General features: G+C 56.2%; 1 protein-coding gene across 1 annotated transcript; it reads left to right on the forward strand.

Moving 5' to 3' along the window:
* Positions 1-14,420: 14,420 nt before the first annotated feature.
* MIND_01008300 (HATPase-c domain-containing protein) lies at positions 14,421-17,537 on the forward strand (the record flags this gene model as incomplete). Its single annotated transcript, XM_037366679.1, has 9 exons — positions 14,421-14,747; positions 15,117-15,373; positions 15,435-15,630; positions 15,665-15,942; positions 15,997-16,240; positions 16,286-16,682; positions 16,730-17,152; positions 17,191-17,371; positions 17,426-17,537. 9 exons carry the CDS (start codon positions 14,421-14,423, stop codon positions 17,535-17,537), a joined length of 2,415 nt encoding a protein of 804 aa, XP_037216073.1.
* Positions 17,538-19,067: the final 1,530 nt, after the last annotated feature.

The following is a 19,067-nucleotide window of genomic DNA, read 5'->3' on the forward strand; positions in this document are numbered from 1 at the left end:
CCTATCCCCTCGTTGCTTCCTCGTCTGTATGTTCATCCCTGTTCTCCGCCCACTATTCTTCTACTGACACAAGCCGCAGCATAGCCGCCAGTGGTGGAAGAAGCTCTACAACTCAGGAGTCAGCCGAGGGAAAAGGTAATATCATTCAGCTCGTTCTACGCAATGACTGACAATGTTCCAGTCAAGGGCTACGAGAAGTTGGAGAAGGTTCACAAAGCTATCTTAGCCGATCACACTGCCCTACTCACCTCTCACGCCGCCCTCTCGAAAACTCTCAGTCAAACCGAAAACTCCCTTCGTGACGCACGACAAGCGGCCGAACACGAGACTAAAGACATTCGCATTCGTCTTACAAAGGAGATCGAAGCAGAGAAGCTGAAGGTTGTGGTGTTGGAGACAGAGTTGGATCAGGAGAAGCGACGGACAAAACTCCTGGAAATCGATGCTGCCGCTCGTCAAAAGCACATCCACTACCTCGACAACGATATTCTCGCAAAACGCAAGAAGATTACGTCGCTCAGGGCCACTATCACCGAAGTTATCCGTAGCCGCGAGTCCACGCTCAACCAAGTTGTCCAGCTCGAAACCCAAGTGGGCGTTCTGACCCGCCAGCACGCCACAGACCGTCAACTACTTCTCGCAGCGGAAGGTGCCCTCACCACTGCGCGATCCCAAGCTCGTGGCCTCCTGGTCTCTTTGCGGGTTGCCGTTCGTGCTCTCGACAGAGCTATCGGAGCGGTTCAAGTTGACGACATTTCGATGGAGATTGTAGAGGTATCCTCGGACCATTCCGACTCGGAGGAACAACGCGAACGCAGTCTCGAGGCATAACTACTAGTAGACAGAGAACCATTGTAGTAAACACGCCTCGAAGTCTATTCTCCGCCAAAACTAATAGTTGTTGCTTGAGTTAACCTTCAAGTTGTCCTATTCGAACTGGAAGTAGAATTTGGCTTCTGCATTCACCAAAATCGCTCACATGCACTTCGTGATGTGATCTTGTCATCTTGGCTGGTGACCTCACTCTCGTTTGCTCTCGCTCAGGCTCGTCCTCCGTTCTGAGTTCATTGCGCCGTCAACTAACACCCTTTCAGTTATATTCCTCTCCAGCGATTTGCAATACCTACTTTCTCGTGCGCCGTTTTGGCTTCAAGTTGGCCGAATCTACCCCCACAACAACAAGCCGCCCATCCATGGCGCTCCCAACTGCTTTGCAGGGAGGGATGTTTCCCCTCCGAACCCAATTTGCCCAACCCACACACCGAGGCAGCGCCAGCATTGCCGCATTCACTCCCTCCGCAATGCAGCATGGTCACTTTTCAATACCTTCGCTGCTGGGTGGCCAGCAGTTCGTCCCGCCTCCTTTACTTGTCCAGGGCACTCCCTTCTCTGGAAGGAATACACGACGACCCAGTATAGGCGCCCCCGAAAGCAGTTCTAGGTGTAGCCGTCAGCAAACACGGTCAGTCTCCACTCCATTTTGTCTACGTGTCTAGATTTCACACAAAGGCAGATCTCCTCTCTAGCCGATTCTGCTTTTCTCTTCTTCAAACTGAACAAGCTGTAGCAAGCTCAAGCCACAGGCTCTCTCGCACCTTCGCACCATCAATTCCTCCTCGACCACAGCCGCCATTTACTGGTCTTCCGCCCTCCCCGGGCCCCCGCTTTCAACCTCCAAGATTCACGACGAATCGTCATGGCTACAGCATATCTCTTGCGCAACCGCCAACGTCTACCAATATATCGACGAGTAATCGGGCCAGATGCATTATTGCTGGCGGACCAACACCCATTAAGCGACTCTAATAACGATGCGCCTCTTGCGCGCAACTTAAAATTCACGCACCACAAGGACGAGTCCCGATGTCCATGCCGTCACTTACTGCACCTCGAGCCACTTCTCGACCAGAAAGCAGGGAGAGCAGACCTGATTTCATGCGCGGGTTGGGGTTGGGTGCTACGAAAGGAGGACGAAACGGAAGAGGACAGCTTTGTCACCAACGATCAGGCAGAACAAACTGCGACGAGGACGGATGATGGTGTACAAACCGCTCGTCATTCGCGCCATGTTTCAAGGCTTTCGGCGGCGTTATCGCTGCAGTCCGTTGGCGGCATTGTGGGCAATAATATTAATGGTGTCAGACTGCGGGTCGGGCCGTGCAAGGACTTCTCCTAAGAACGCGCGCCCGGGAACAGAACAGACGAATAGTCGGGCCCGCAAGTATGGCGGGCGGGGTAGATCGAAACCGAAAGGGCCCGTGAACTCGGTCCCTTGCCGTAGTCGGTGGTCGAAGGTTCGAATCGGGTCGTGTCGGGCCCGATGAGTCGATAGCGTCTCCTCGCACGGAGTAAGGTAGTTCTTCAGACGATCTAAGCGATAGAGTACAGGGTACACTATCGCGCATTATATACGCGGGCCCGCAAAGGGGGTGATTGGACACCCTGGCCTCTCCTCCTCCTCCTCGCTCCCGTTCCTGGCCGCAGGGGACGATCGCACATCCCTTGCGGGCCAGGCGCTACTCCTGACCTCCTAGCACTCCTCCCCATTCCCCTGGTGTCGAGTTGGGCTCGGCGACGGCTCGACGCGTCGTTCTCGGTCACGTGCTTCCCACGTGTGCGTTCCTCCTACTGGGGCGCATGTTCCCCGTCGTCACGTGCTGCGTGTTACGGGCCCGCAATGGCCCGACACCAGCGCCGGAGCGGACGGGCCGGGTCTTATCCGTGACATCACCCCCTCCCTAGGAACGACTCGTCTCGAGTCGGCGTGGCTCGGTCGCCCCGGTTTCTCGGGTTTTAATTTTGACTCTAGCTCGTCCTTCCAATCGCAAATTCCATCCAGCCCATAAGCTTAAGCTAAGCTTCGGCTGCGCATTTTAATCTCCCGCGGCTTCTGACGCCTCGTGGCGTCCGCAGATCGATTCTTCCTGTCCATCAAGTGTTTCACCGCGGTCACGTGCGGTATAGCGTAGGTCCTTTTCAATTCAGTTGCGCGTCCTTTGTTCGTATTGCTTGCGAGTAGGCTGTGCTGCGCGCCTCGGTCGAGTTCGATATAGAACGCGTTCGTTTCCCCATATAAGCCGGGGCTTCCCCTTCTAATCCTCTTTATGTCGTCCCCCAACTTGTACCGCTCCGGGTTATTGCCCCCTCTCAGTTCTCAGATGGTTCCCCCATCCTCAGAGCCGGGTCGTCTGTTCGTCCGTTTCGCCTCTATGTCCCTCGTCGAGTTTCCTGCTTCCTGGCCCATCGCGCAAGGGCGAGACCCGTCGTACCGGGAGTTGTTCGAGCCCCTGCGCCTGTTGGAGGACTTGCCCCCGTCTCAAGCCGTCGACTATTCCTCCAAGCTACTCCCTCTGCTGGCCCCCGTAGTCCGTTCACATCGAGCTCCCGCTCTCCCAGTTCCCCCCGCAGCGCCCCCCGCGGCCGTCGTCTTTCCCGCCGAATCCTGTGGCAGTGCAGGTCGACCGCCTAATGAAGGCCGGTTTGTGGCAGCCGCTGGTCTTCGGGCCCCATCACCTCTATTTCGGTGTTCTGTTCGATCGTTCCCCTCCTCCTTCGTCTGGCGTCGCGAGGACGGCTCTCTTCAGGATGTTCGCCCTTTGTTTGGACAGCTGGGCCGTGGCCTCCTTGCGCACCTCCTCGCTGCCGACGCTGCTTCGCCCAGTGATTCGTTTTTTCCCCGTCTGTGGCGTTGGGTGGTATGTCTCCCTCTCTGTGCGCTTTCGGCCGCGTGCTGACTGGCTCCGTTCAGCGCCTCATCCTTCACGCCTTGTCTTGCGCCGCTTCTGTCGGTCTCCCTTCCTTCGTCTCAGATCGATTCCTCGTCCTAGCCCACGTGGCCGCTTTTCGCGTGTTTCCCGAAGAGAACGTAGCTCGGCCCGATACGCTGGCCCGACTACTGGGTCCTCTCCCTCCATCTCTCGTGCCGCCGTTCCTTCATGCCGACCGGTGGTCGTCCTTCATCCGGGTGGTTTCTTTGCCCGATCCTCGGGAGGAGTTTGCCTTCTCGGACGGCCCCTCGTTGGATGAGGCGGAAGCGGGTGTTTCGTTCAGCTTTCTCCCGTTGGCGGCCTGGTTGGATGATCAATTCCCGAGCACCGAGAGTGATCCGGAGGATTCCAGTCGACGGCCCCGGTTATGAAACGCGTTCCCCCTACTCCGGTGGTTCGGGCGCGGTCTTCGTCTTCGATGGAGGTCGACGTGGAACGGGATGGTGCCCCGCCGGTTTCGACCCTACTTTTCCTACCTTCCGACTCGGGTTCGGATTCGGATGTGGAGGTGATCGCCGGCCCTCGTCGTTTGTCTTCGGTGGGGATCGACGCCTCTGAACACGAGTCGGCTACGGATGCCCTCGACCTTCTTCCTTCTCCCGGCCGTGTCGCCTGCCCCGTTGCAACGGGATTTCGGCACCCCCTTGGCCCCTCGTCTTGAATCCACTGGACAGCTGGCGCTTTTTCGAGGGGAGCCCCTCGTCAACCGGGAACAGTGATCCGATCCCTTTCCCCTCGCTGTGAGTATTGCATCGCCCACGATCGTTTGTGCACCGTGTGGGGCGTCCCAGATAGTTCTCCCCAGAAACTCCCTGGTCCCGTGCGTCGGGCTTGTGACGCGTGCAGCCCGCTCCATCGTGCTTGTCTGCGTTGGCGGTCTTTTGCAGATGCGTACAAGGCTCGCTCCGCGGCTCTGCACGATTTTTCCTTCGAGTTTTGGGAGCGTCAAGTCGAGGATGGCGAGTTTGCGCTGCTACGTTCCGATCCCCGCTCGCTGATCTAGTCGGGCTGTCCGCTTCGGTCCCGCATCCGGTCCTTCTTGTTCTCCTATTTGCCCCGATCAAACGAGGATCGGTTCGGGCGGAGCCCGACCCCGACGGTCGGGCCTTCTTCGGGCCGTCGTCGCCGCCCGGTCGTCCTTTCGTCAGCGTCTTCTCGGGACTCCTCCCCGTCCCCGTGCGAAACGAGTTCGCACCCGCCGCCGTCTCCCCACCATCGTCAAGTCGGCCCCCGCCGAGGCCCCGCCCCACTTTCCGCCGGCCGGCCTCCCCTGTCGCGGATCGCTCATTAGGAGAGGCATCGTCCCGGTCATCCGTTCCTGCCGGTGAGACCCACCCTCTTTCTTATCCCACCATGGGTTTCCAGGTGCCTTCGTTCCCTCGAGTCTCCCTGTGGTTCGGGAGGGGATGGGACTTGGATCGGGCCATTGCCGAGTCTCGCCGGTTGCATGGGGACCCGTCGGTACCCGCCGATCAGCGCTTGTCTCCGTTGGGCGTGCTGTTGCTGCAACAGTCGGCGGTTCATTCGGCCGACGGGGGCTTCCCGGATGCTCGGACCCGCGCACTCGCGGAGTTGTCGTCGATGCGTTCCCTGGACGCAGACCTCCGGTTGGTAAACTCGCTGGAGTCCCTGACTGCCTCGCAGGACGTCGCCGACGTGTGCCGCTATCTGGGCGCCATTCTTCTGGCTATCCACCGGTCCGAAGGAGAGAGGTCGGGATTCTGGGAAACGCCGGAGGGTTTAGAGCGTCGGGCCGCTGAACGAGAGGTATATGCGAATGTGTGCCGTCAGGACGGCCTGAGCTTCGACATGATGGATCTGGATTAGGCTTCGGCGGGTCGTTGGTCGTCTTTCGGCGACCTCGGCCGGAGTTCCCCGTCTACTCGGGTCTCGGCGTTCGGGTATCCTCATCCTCTCGTCTGCTGTCGTCGTTCGCGCGCCCTGTCAAATCGGCCTTCTCTCGTAGGGCGCCCCCGTGGTGGTTCGGACCGTATCGTGTTTTTTTTTTTTTTTTGTCTATGTATTTGACTTTTTTGTATTCCTTTTCGCTGTCTTGCAATCGATCGATTCATCTTGCGCTCGTTCGTTGTTGTGATGGAGGAAGAAAGAGATTTATTACTGGGGACAGAGGCCCCGCCACAGATTAAGTAGAGCAGATTACGAAAGAGATAAGAGCGGCCCCCAGGGCTCGTGTGGAGGAGGGAGGTGTGCCCCATTTCATCAGGCAGAGTGTGCCGGGGCGGGGCGGTCCGAGACGATTCGGACCGGGGTTCGGCCGTACGCGGGGAGGGGCGGTGAGTTGTTGAGGCGTCGGCGCTTTGCGGCGGGCCCGGCGCCATGGGCCGGGCAAGCGTGTTCCATGTGCCGATGGTGCTCGTCCAGGGAGACCCGCCTAGGGGTACCCCACTTCAGGGCGGGCTCCTTTCTCCCGTAGAGGACGCAGTTAAAGACCACGGGTTGGGCTTCGAGAGTGCGCCCGTATAGGTAGGCAAGGGAGGCGATGACGATAGCCACGATCGTAGCCCACGCCGGGAGTGCGATAACGGTGGTAGCGTCCCATTCTGTTGCGGGTGTAGGGGGATCGCTTAGATTCTGTCAGACTGCGGGTCGGGCCGTGCAAGGACTTCTCCTAAGAACGCGCCCGGGAACAGAACAGACGAATAGTCGGGCCCGCAAGTATGGCGGGCGGGGTAGATCGAAACCGAAAGGGCCCGTGAACTCGGTCCCTTGCCGTAGTCGGTGGTCGAAGGTTCGAATCGGGTCGTGTCGGGCCCGATGAGTCGATAGCGTCTCCTCGCACGGAGTAAGGTAGTTCTTCAGACGATCTAAGCGATAGAGTACAGGGTACACTATCGCGCATTATATACGCTGGCCCGCAAAGGGGGTGATCGGACACCCTGGCCTTTCCTCCTCCTCCCTCGCTCCCGTTCCTGGCCGCAGAGGGGACGATCGCACATCCCTTGCGGGCCAGGCGCTACTCCTGACCTCCTAGCACTCCTCCCCATTCCCCTGGTGTCGAGTTGGGCTCGGCGACGGCTCGACGCGTCGTTCTCGGTCACGTGCTTCCCACGTGTGCGTTCCTCCTACTGGGGCGCATGTTCCCCGTCGTCACGTGCTGCGTGTTGCGGGCCCGCAATGGCCCGACACCAGCGCCGGAGCGGACGGGCCGGGTCTTATCCGTGACAAATGGTGGACGGATACATGAGCGGATTGATGCAGAGCCAATTGCATCTGGAGATGAGTCACAGGATATGGAATTAGACCAGGTTGACGTGGGACGAATGGACGGGTTCTGACGACGGTGGTCATCAGTATCGGGTTGCAGAGTCTTCTGAGGACGAGGTCAGTGCCCGATTGAACCTGAATCTTTTTCTGACCATTCTTCTAGAGTTTGTGCGACTTTTCGAACCCCTCAGATTAGGAGCGGGCTCGGCAAGAGCGGGCTGAACGACGTTTACAACGATGGACATGAGGTTGGCTGACCAACCGAGACGGGTTCCTCACTTCCCTCGTCCGCCCGACAATACAATCACGTCTCGACGACGACATGATTTCCAATCCAAGCGAGGAAGAGGCGATGCATCAATACTACACCAGCTCACCCTCAAGGTCTTTCTCTCCCGCCACATTCTCGAGCGACTTCGGGCAACTTCACAACACATAATCCCGCTCAAGCGCATTCTTGTCTTTCCTTCCGACAACCTGCAGTCCTACGCCTCAAACCTGCATGCAAAGCCGTTTGTCTTCGCTGATCCTGTTCCGCCATTTGTCTTTGGCGCGCCCCCTCCTCCGAAAGCGCCGTTGATCACACACTCTCGCCTGCCTTCATTGGGGACTCCGCTAAATCCTGCTGCGATGGAGTCCAAGCCTTCATTTGGCTTGAATACCGTGGCTGTAAGGGCAACCCTGGAGGCCTGAGATCAAGGTCCTAGCAGGGGAGGATCCAAAGAGTGAATAACAGTAAGCAAATACAAAGGAAGCTGACCTAGCAGGGGAGGATCCAAAGAGAAGAAACTCTAAGGGTCCGCCTGCTAGGTAGCTGAACTATATACTGCGCTCTTGACGCGCCAAGGTTGATCGTTGCTCCGTGCAGTATGCCTGCGCCATGTCGCAGGCCAGGTCCCAGGGGGATCGCCAGGCGGGGGCGGTGATGCGATTGATGGCGGTGATGCGATCACCGGAGTCGGAATCGGGTCGATTACGGGCCGAAAGGGAGGTTCCCCTGACATCACCCCCCCCTTTGAATGCGGCGCCCCGACGCATAGATCGGAAAGGAATTGTGTCGAAGGTCGCGGAGGCGATGTGCCGTGGTTTGCCGGGGTACCTACGATAGAACTCCGCGATTTTGTCTGGGGCGAAGACGCGGTCAAAGCGGACCCACTGGTCGGTGCGACGCGTCGTAGCCTTTCCACCTGACGAAGTAGTTCAGCCGCCTATACCTGATTCTAGCGTCCAAGATTTCGTCTACTTCCCACTCCGGGACTCCGTCCTCGAGGTCCGGAGGGGGCTGGTCGTAGCCAGGGCGTCCATCAAAGGGGTCGTCTTGAGCGAGCTCGAGCTTGACGACGGGGAAGACCGGGTGGAGCTTCGAGTAGCGTGGAGGGAGGTCGAGTTTGTAGGCACCTTTGCTGATCTCCGCGACTATCTTGAATGGTCCCAGACGGCGGTGGGAGAACTTCTCCGAGGGGCGAGTCGTCCTGATGTCAGAAGCATCCAGCCAGACACGGTCGCCAACCTTAAACTCCGGAGACGGAGTGCGTCTCCGGTCGTAGTAGCGTTTGCACCCATAGCTGTAAGAATTAGCCTCCTGGCTTAGGTGCACCTAGGAAATGCATTGCCTAGGATACTAAATGTACCTAGCCTAGGTGTACCCAGTGATCTAGGCTAGAATCATCTCAAGGTGTCTGGATCAATATAGCATCAATGATGGAATAAATGGTTATATAATACCTATAATATTAATATTAATACATATATAATACTTTAAACTCCTTTTCTTCAGGCCGATGACCCGGTATATAGTTGGGAAGGCCTATGTCAATAACAATCCTAATTTGGACAAAAATGATGTATTGTAATATAGCCATCAAAAGTACTGATGGCAATCAAAAATGGTTCCACATTAAAAACATTATATAAATGGGTGCACTAGCTTAGGTAATAGAATACCAGATAAAGAGTAATAATATGTATTCCTATTAAAATAATGCTTTGGCCTAGGGAGGATTACTAGGCTAAAGCTCTAGGTGTACATAGTCTCTGGCTGTACCTAGTATTCTAGGCAATGCATTTCCTAGGTACACCTACTGGATTTAGGCTAAATACTACCACTACGGCTCGCGTTTGTACTCCTCCTTGGCCTTAGTAAGCGCGGCCTTGGCTTCGGCAACCCCAGTGGCGATTCGGTCGCGGAACTCGTTCACTGACTCTATGGCGGAACGGACTCCGGGTTCAAAGCCCATGCGGGAGTCGTCCCGTGTCCGTCATGAAAGGAACTTGTTGGGTGGAGGAGTGAACGTGGTTGTTGTAAGCGAACTCCGCGGCCGGAATCAGCTCATCCCAGTCGTCCTGCTGATAGTTGGTGAAGATCCGCAGGTACTGTTCCAATTCCTGGTTGACGCGCGCTCCGTCTGGCCATCCGTCTGCGGGTGGTACGCAGTGGATGTGGCAGGCTTGATGCCGATTAGACGCCATAGTTCTCGGGTGAAGTCCGCGATGAACTGCGAGCCGCGGTCGGAGACGCATATTTCCCGGAGTCCCATGGTGCCGCCAGACGTCCGGTAGTAGAGGCGAGCTGCTCCTACTGCGTCGACCGTGGTGTGGCACTCCGAGAAGTGGGCTCGCTTTCCGAGGGTGTCGACGACGACCATGATCGCGTCGTACCCATGGGCCTCCGGAAGCTCGACGATGAAGTCGACGGAGACGGTGTGCCAACGCTCTGGGGGTGTTTCCGTCGGGTGCAGCTCTCCGTGGGGAAGTCTCCGGAGTGCCTTGGTGCGACAGCACAAGTCACAGGTCGCGACATACCGGCCGATATGGCGAGACATCTGGGGCCACCAGTAGTTCCGGGAGACCAACTCCAAGGTCTTGAAGCGACCTGCGTGTCCGGCGACTCGAGTGTCATGGCAGAGCTCGATGATGCGTCTCCGGAGGTCCTTGTCCTTTGGTACGACGATCTTTCCTCGGAAATGGAGAAGACCGCCGGAGACGGCCCACTCGTCAGAACGTGAGGAGCGGGGGCCTCGAGCTTGACCTTGAACCTTAAGAAGTTGCCGGGCCGCTAGTGCGACGGGCTCCTCCAGGTCAGGCTCACCGGAGAGGGCATCACGGATGTCGCGGAGGAGTTCAGAGCCGGGACCGGAAACGGAAACGCCTCGAGTGCGCGGACGTGGAAGAGTTCAGGCCGCAGAAGGACGACATCGGAGTTGTCGGAATCGACTCCGTGGTCGGGTCTCCGGGAGAGGGCGTCAGGCCGACCCATATCGCGGCCAGGCTTGTGGTGCAGCGTGAAGTCGAACCGGGAGAGGTACAGAGACCACCGGGCCTGTCTCCGGTTGAGGTGCTGCGTCTTCCTGAAGTACTCCAAATTCTTATGGTCAGTCCAAATCTCGACAGGGTGCGCGGCGCCCTCGAGGAAGTGTCTATACTCCTCGAGTGCACGGATGATCGCGAGCATCTCCTTGTCGTGGATTTCGTAGTTGCGCTGGACATCATTTAAGCTTTTGGAATAGAATGCTACAGGGTGCCACTTCCCGTCCGGGGCGGATTGTGAAAGAAGCACCCCCCGTCGCATAATCAGAGCTGTCCGCCTCGAGTCGGAAAGGCCGTGCGTCGTCCGGAATCGCCAGGACCGGTCCGAGGTGACCGCGTCCTTGATCGCTTGGAACGCGGAGGCCTCCGCGTCGCCCCAAGTCCATTGCTGGTCCTTCTTGGTGAGCACGAAAAGAGGGCGCGCAAGGGTCGAGAAGTCCCGAATGAACCTGCGGTAGAAGTTAGCGAACCCAAGGAACTGCTGAATGTCCTTCTTGTTTTCCGGAGTCGGCCAAGCGGAGACGCCTGCGACCTTGACGGGGTCCATTTCGACGTGGTTGTGGGAGATGATGACTCCGAGGTACTCGATCGACGATTTTTCAAAGTCGCACTTCTCCGCTCGAAGGTACAACTTGTGCTCCCGGAGTCGCCGTAAGACCTCCTGGACAATCTGCCGGTGTTTCCGGAGGTCGGAATGGGCGATCAGGATGTCGTCAAGGTAGATCATGACGTCTCCGGAGAGGATGAGATCCTGGAAAATGTCATTTCATCATCGTTTGGAACGTCGCGGGAGAGTTTGTCAGGCCGAAATACATCACCAAGGGCTCGAACAGGCCTCGGTTAGTCCGGAAAGCCGCTTTCCACTCGTCACCTTCCTTGATCCGGACGTTGTTGAAGCCCCAACGGACGCCGAGTTTGGTGAAGTAACGAGCGCCTTTGAGCCGGTTGATGAGGTCGTTGATCAGCGGAAGGGGGTACCGGTTTTTGACAGTCATCGCGTTGAGAGCACGGTAGTCCTGGACGAAGCGGAGTCCTCCGTCCTTCTTCTTGACGAAGAAGACCGGAGACGCCATCGGAGACTTGGAGGGGCGAATCCGGCCCGTCGAAAGCCCTTCCTCGATGAACGCGTCGAGCTCGCGTTGCTCGAGGGGCGAGATGGGGTACACCTTGCAGTTGGTGGGCTTAGCGTCGGGGACGAGTTCAATGGCGTGGTCCCAGGCTCTCCGCCCGGTAGCGTGTCGAAGGACTCCTTGTTGAAGACGTCCTGGAACTCCTTAGCCCAGTCCGGGATCTCGGAGGGCGGAGGGGCGGAGTTCCTGGCGAAGGCTTCGGCCAGGCGTTGCGAGACAGTACTGCCAGCGCGTATCTCCTCCGAGGGGCGGAACGAGGTGTAGAAGATGCGGTCACCATCTTCAAGCTGACCATCGTCATCGTCGTCGCCGGAGTCCGGCGTCAGATCAGGCAGGCCGGAGTCGTCACCGGAGACGGAATCGTCTCCGTCATCAGACCCAGAAAGGTCCATGGCGCAGACCGAGGGGAACGGGCCGGAGCGGAGACGCTTCTGAAGCGACCGGAGTCGCCGCAACTCGGTCCGTTCAACGCGTTCTTCCTCGCGGCAGGTGGAGCAACCACGGGGGCACCGTGTCATCTTGACCTCCTTGGTTTCCCAATCGATCTCTGGGTTGTGCTTCCGCAGCCAGGAGTACCCCAGGATGAGGTCTTGTTTACCAAGATGAGTGACGGCGAGTTGAACACGCTCGGAATGGCCTTTGTAGCGTAGGACCAAGTCCGCGATCTGGTTGATAGAGCCGGCATCATTTGGAGTGCCATCGACGTTGAAGACCGGAATCGGTTGCGCCAGAGTGCGGACTGGAATGCCATTCCTAGTGACATAGTTTGTGTCGATGAAATCAGAGGTGGCACCACAGTCAACCAGACCGGAAAGCGAGAGCTTGAGTGCGCTGGTAGTGGACTCTAGCTCCAACGGGAGGTGGAGGGAGTTCACTCCAGGGGCAGCAGCAACAGTGTACTGCTTGGGTAATTTCTTTTCCCAGGCAGTGAGGCGACGGAGGTGGGTGACAGGCCTTATCGGAAATTGATGGGCTTTATCGGAAATTGATGCAGCCTTATCGGAAATTGATGGGGCCTTATCGGAAATTGATGGGGAGGGTATGTCTTTCGTTTCTGGCTCGTTGTAGGGCAAATGAGTGCATTCATCATACAAGGGGGCGAAACGATTTATGGACGCGAACGAGGGCACACCGGTCACTCGTCGCGGGGGACAAAATCCTCCCCAGCCATCAACTCCGCTGTTGATTCCGGCAGGGCAGCTGTGTCGGAGTAGCGGGCGATCAACTCCGCTAACATCTCGTCACCGAGTTGTTGGATCACCTCATCGAGGATGTCCATTGAGCGGACGTCCGCGGGGAGGGGGCAATCCCGGGCGAGATGGTTTGGGTCGCCGCACCTGAAGCAGGCGCGACGAGGGGCACCCCGAGCCCTAGTGCGATCCAACTCCATGGGGACGGGAGCTGGAGGCACCGGAGCGGGGGCGCGGGCCGCGGGTGGCACGACCGGAGCCACCGGGCGGAAAGGGGCCGGAGCCGGGATGCGGTTGACCGGAAACGGAGTCCGAATCAAACCGCCAGGCGTCTTGGGGGCGGCTGACTTGATCAGCTTGGCCCGGACCAGGGCCTCGTATTGACGGAAGGCCCGGGTGCGCCAGCTAAGGTAGTCCCGGAGGTCCGGGGGGTCGTTCGAGGACGTGATTCCGTTGTTGATCAGGGGGTCAAGTCCGTGGCGGAACTTGGTCACCTTGACCAACGCGTCTTCGAATCCGGCGAGGTCCATCAGGTCCTCGAAGTCGTCGGTGTACTGGTAGACATCCTTTGTGCCCATGTGATAGGCGGAAGTCTCCAGTTTGGAGAGAGCATGATCTTGCTCGTTCTCCTCGACGAACCGGAGTCGAAACTCGGAAACGAACGAGCCCCAGGACGGAAACGGAAACGGGGCTTTGCTTCCGTGGCGCTCCGCCCATTGCTGAGCGGGTCCTTCTGCCATAAACGACATGGCATAGCGGACGGCCTTTTCCTCACTCGCCTCTCCGTTGACCACAAAGGCCTCAGGGGCAAGGCGGGCGAGGTGCGGACCGCATAGAGGAACGCGGCCGCGTTTCCGATCGCCGTTGAAGGTGAACGGAGGGTTTGGTCGTAAGACCAATTTTGAGGCGAGGTTGATGTCGCCAAAGAGGGCCTCGGAATCGCCCTGAACCGGAGTCGGAGTCGGAATCGACGTCTCCGGGGGTGGTGTTGTTTGGGGTCCGCCAGCAGTGTTAGCGGCGGCAGCGGCAGCGGAAGCCTGGGTGGTGAGAAGAGTAAGGGCCTCAGTTAGGCGGTCGATTTTCGCCTCGAGTGCATCCAGCCGAGTGTCAGCGTCAGGAGTAGCTCCGGAAGGCATGACAGGTCGGGGGACGACAGGAGTGACAGAGGAGGAGGGGACAAGTGGTAGGGGCGGTGACGAGGGCGGAACGGACTCGTATTCCGAGCCTGAGTCAGCGCCGAACCTAGCAATCTTGTCCGGTTGATCCCGTAGAGAGTTTCTTCTGCTGTAAGGGCAACCCTGGAGGCCTGAGATCAAGGTCCTAGCAGGGGAGGATCCAAAGAGTGAATAACAGTAAGCAAATACAAAGGAAGCTGACCTAGCAGGGGAGGATCCAAAGAGAAGAAACTCTAAGGGTCCGCCTGCTAGGTAGCTGAACTATATACTGCGCTCTTGACGCGCCAAGGTTGATCGTTGCTCCGTGCAGTATGCCTGCGCCATGTCGCAGGCCAGGTCCCAGGGGGATCGCCAGGCGGGGGCGGTGATGCGATTGATGGCGGTGATGCGATCACCGGAGTCGGAATCGGGTCGATTACGGGCCGAAAGGGAGGTTCCCCTGACAGTGGCCCCGAGTTCAAACCTGGCGCATTCACATTCAAGCCACCAGCAGGAGTGCCACTATTGACTTCCCCGAGCCCCAACCTCTCATCCAAGAGCAGCCAACAGCGGAATCAACACCGTTCAAAACACAAGGCCGAGAAAAGCGACAACGTCTCAGTATCGCTTCTGATTCGGAAGAAGACAATGCCCCTGTTGATCACCAGCAGAGCCACAGCAGCCACCTGCCAATGGTCACGTGCCCTCACACCCAGACCTTCCAACGAGCATGTCCTCGCTATCAAGACAGCCGTTAATAACCTTGCTGGCGGACAGAAGTCCCTTGGCTCGAATGCTCGCGAGGTTCTCGCCTTGCGAAATGAAGTCCTTGAACAGGTCGCTGCGTTACCCGAAACATTTGCCGCTGCTCCCAACATCTTACACGGAGCCCATGCGGAATTTGCGTTGACGAGAGATGCGAACAAGCGCGACTCGGAGATGGACGAGCTGAGGCGGAACAACACCGAGTTCCAGGTACAGATGGCCAAAGCGAGGGGGTGCCCATGGACAAGTGCGTGTGGAGAAGGAGGTGCTCGTGGAGAAGCTGTCGATTGTGGAAGGGGGACGAGACCGGATGCGGGCGAAACTCAATGGGGCTCAAGTGGAGGCCGCGAGAAGGCTGCAACGTTGAGTGTGGTCGGCACGAAACGTGGAATTGGAAGATGCGCTGGCAAAAGCATTGGCAAGGCTGCAAGCCCTGCGACGCGACACATCAAGCCAACCAAGAGAGAATCCAAGAACTGGAGAAAGGGGCGAGGGAGGTTTCAAGCGAGAGAGCGACTTTGAAAGCCAAGGTGGGTTTTTCCTTCGCATTGTTTCGCTAGGTTGACTTTATTCATACAGGTTGATGCGTTGGAGCTTCAAATTTGCGGCACGGGACAAGGAAACTGCATTACAATCGGTTGTGTCGCTGCAAAAACAACACGACCAGCTTGCGTCTCAGCAGGCATTGGGATGATCTCCACATACGTCTGCCCAGATCAGAATGCTCACAAGTCTCATTTTGTTGGGCAAGCGGACAACGAGGAGTTGAAGGAGGTTCGGGTGATTCGGGATCGCAGCAAGGTGCTTGAGGGCGAACATGCTACCCTGCTCAAGCGGTTCAGGGACCAAGGGACCAAGATCGCAAGCAGTAATAAAGCTGTTTCGGCTACTAAACAGAGTCTGGCGCAAGCTCAACAACGCGATGGAGAGTGAGTGGGAAGGAGAAACGCTGCTGGTCATTCACGACACGGGTATTGGCCAGACCAAGGCTGATGTGGTGAACAATCTCGGTACCATCGCCAACTCTGGCACAAGAGGCTTCATCAAGGCCCTCTCTTCTAGCGCCGACATCTCCATGATTGGTCAATTCGGTGTCGGTTTCTACTCTGCCTACCTCGTCTGTTCAGGTTGTTTCCAAACACAACGATGACGAGCCATACATTTGGGAGTCTGCCGCTGGTGGGACCTTCACTATTACCCTCGACACCGTCAACCCCCCAATCGGACGTGGTTCTGAAATCCGTTTGTACCCGAAGGAGGACCAACTCCAGTACCTCGAGGAGAAGAAGATCAAGGAGATTGTCGCGAAAAAGTCCGAGTTCATTTTTTACTCAATCAAACTCGCTGTCACGAAGGAGGTCGAGAAGGTTAGTAGTCTTTTCCCCTCTCCTACATCTGTTCTAACGTGATCTATAGGAAGTTGAGGATGACGAGGAGGAGGAGGCTGATGCCGATCGAGGCGGTCGAGGATGAAGATGATGCCGAAAGACAATAAGAAGAAGAAGGTTAAGGAGCAAAAGATCACTACCGAGGAGCTCAACAAAACCAAGCCCATCTGGACTCGCAACCCGTCAGAAATCACGACTGAAGAGTACGGGTCGTTCTACAAGAGCTTAACCAACGATTGGGAGGATCATCTTGCTGTCAAGCACTTCTCGTTGAAGGTCAACTCAATTCAAGGCCATCCTCTTCATTCCCAAGCGGTAAGTCGTTATTCAATCTGTTGCTTCCCTGTTGACCATGTTCAGGGCACCCTTCGATCTCTTCGAGTCCAAGAAGAAGCGCAACAACATCAAGCTCTACGTCCGCCGTGTCTTCATCATGGACGACTGGAGGAGCTTATTCCCGAATACCTCAACTTCGTCAAGGGTATCTGCGACTCAGAGGATCTGCCCCTCAACATCTCCCGTGAGACGTTGCAGCAGAACAAGATCCTCAAGGTCATTCGCAAGAACATTGTGAAGAAGTGCATGGAGGTTCTGGCTGAAATTGCGGAGGACAAGGACAACTTCACCAAATTCTACGAGGCTTTCGGCAAGAACCTCAAGCTTGGTATCCACGAAGATGCCCAAAACCGAAGCAAACTCGCCGAGTTCCTGCGTTTCTTCTCGACCAAGTCGTCTGAGGAGCAGACCTCGCTCAAAGGTATATTTTCCTTTCTTGCTTATGAACTCATCTAATAATCTTTGCAGACTATATTACCCGCATGCCCGAAATCCAAAAATCCATCTACTACCTCACCGGCGAATCTTTGGCGGCCACCCGCGACTCACCATTCCTTGAGGTCCTCAAGAAGAAGGGCTTCGAAGTTCTGCTGCTCGTTGACCCCATTGACGAGTACGCCATCACACAACTGAAGGAGTTCGATGGCAAGAAGCTCATCTGTGTGTCGAAAGAGGGTCTGGAGCTTGAGGAGACGGAAGAGGAGAAGGCGGCACGTGAGGCTGAGGTTGCTGCCTTCAGCGACCTTTGCACCACTGTCAAGGATGCTCTTGGCGACAAGGTCGAGAAGGTCGTCATCTCCAACCGCATCACCGACTCTCCTTGCGTTCTTGTCACTGGCCAATTCGGTTGGTCATCCAACATGGAGCGTATCATGAAGGCGCAGGCACTTCGTGACTCATCCATGTCGTCGTATATGGCCTCGAAAAAGACCTCGAACTGAACCCGAGCAACCCCATCGTCAAGGAGCTCAAGCGTAAGGTTGCGGAGGACAAGGGCGACAAGTCTGTTCGCGACTTGACCTATCTGCTCTTCGAGACAGCGCTGCTCACTTCTGGCTTTGCTCTCGATGAACCGACATCTTTCGCTAAGCGTATCCACCGAATGATTGCGTTAGTTTTCCTATTTTTTTTTTCGTTTTTACTGGTCTAACATGCTACAAACAGACTTGGTCTCGATGTTGATGAGGAAGAGGAGGAAGAGACAACAGAAACCTCGACCGCCCAACCAACGGCTGCCGCCACGGAAACCACGTCTGCTGTGGAGGAGATCGACTAAACAGGGTCTTTGGGGGTGCTTTGCTTAGCTTACGTCTACTACTACTACATCTGCTGCATTTGTTTTTGATTCCTCTGCACACAAACTGAAATGTATCAACGAACCGCGCACTGGCGCGCCGAAATGCGTCTCGGAAGATAAAACAAACAAATTAGTGTCGACACCTCTTACAGTAGGCACGAGCGTAGGGGAGATACAAGGATGAAATATGAGTTATCGCCGGTTACACTACGACAGATGAAATACTGGTACACTGGCAGTCAACAAGATTCGGAGGAGGGAGAAATAAACAGATGAGAGAGACGAGGGAGAGAACAAACAACTCTAATTACAGAGGGTGCTCTGTGTTTGCGAAGGTTAATCCTCCGAAATACAGTTCGTGCAGGTTTCAGATATCCCGTCGGCTACGCCAACCGGAAGGCCCAAAGAGCGAATGGCCAGGCGAGCGCGAGCGATGTCATCTTTGGCAGTTACAAGGTCGCTCTTGACTTCCTTCAATTCTCTCTGCAAAATGTCGAGGTATTGCAGGACTTCGTGAATTCGTATTTCAACCATTTTCTCCTCCGATATGCACCGTTGTTTCTTGGCTTGGAGGAGATGAAGAATACGGTCGGCCCCTTCTTCGGTGTGGGGGAAAGATAACGTTGTATTTCGCAAGTTTAATTTCTGCATGTCTTGGGTTTTGAGATAGAAGTAGATTCAAACACTTACAATAACGCTTCTTCCTTCCGATAACACAGAGTGAAGAAGAGGAGTTGACGCGTCTGCAGGGTTGCCTGGCACTGGTGAGGCGGATGGATGGGACACTGAGTCCATAGATAATTAGTTCGACTGTGTCGACCGGACTGCTATGATTCCCCTTCAGCTGCTGGCGATACCGTGGCCGACAGGCTCACCGTAATGAGTTGGAGGAGACTTCGCAACTTGAAGGATCTCAGGCTAAGGTGAAAACGTGACAGTTCCTGTGACAATTCGGTCACGCAATCATATATATCAACCATCAATGTGTGACTCGCACTGGCTCTCTCTTTGACTCATTCCACCACCCACTGTGATCTCACATGTCTTCAAACGCAATCGGCAACGACCAACTTGCCTCCCTCATGGAGGAGAATCGACCTTTCTCTCCAATTTCAGGCCCCGCGCCCGATCTTGCTGGTCGGTTTTTCTCCCTACAACTAATCTGTCTCAATCTATGCCTAGAATATGCATCTACTATGCCCCAGTCCCAGAATACTCTCAACAATCCAAATACACTGCAGATGGTAACTTTATACACCGTTTCTCCTTGCGACTGACTGATGTTGTCTATTTGTCTAGGTCATCCAATGTCACGCGAACTTCACGAAACTTCTTCTCACTCAATTCTCCAACAACGGTAACAAGTCAAACACTAATGAGAAGGCAGCGACACTTCCAGCTGGGGCGTTGTCCTACTTTCCCCCCGCCACCACGCCCACCGCTTGTCTTCCAATATGATCCTAACGTCCTCAATTCATTGTACGATCCCCGAAAAATGCTTCCCTCCCA

The sequence above is a fragment of the Mycena indigotica genome, assembly GCF_014461135.1.
Source record: "Mycena indigotica strain 171206Taipei chromosome Unknown Mind.scaff0009, whole genome shotgun sequence".
In the NCBI taxonomy this organism is placed as follows: Eukaryota; Fungi; Basidiomycota; class Agaricomycetes; order Agaricales; family Mycenaceae; genus Mycena; species Mycena indigotica.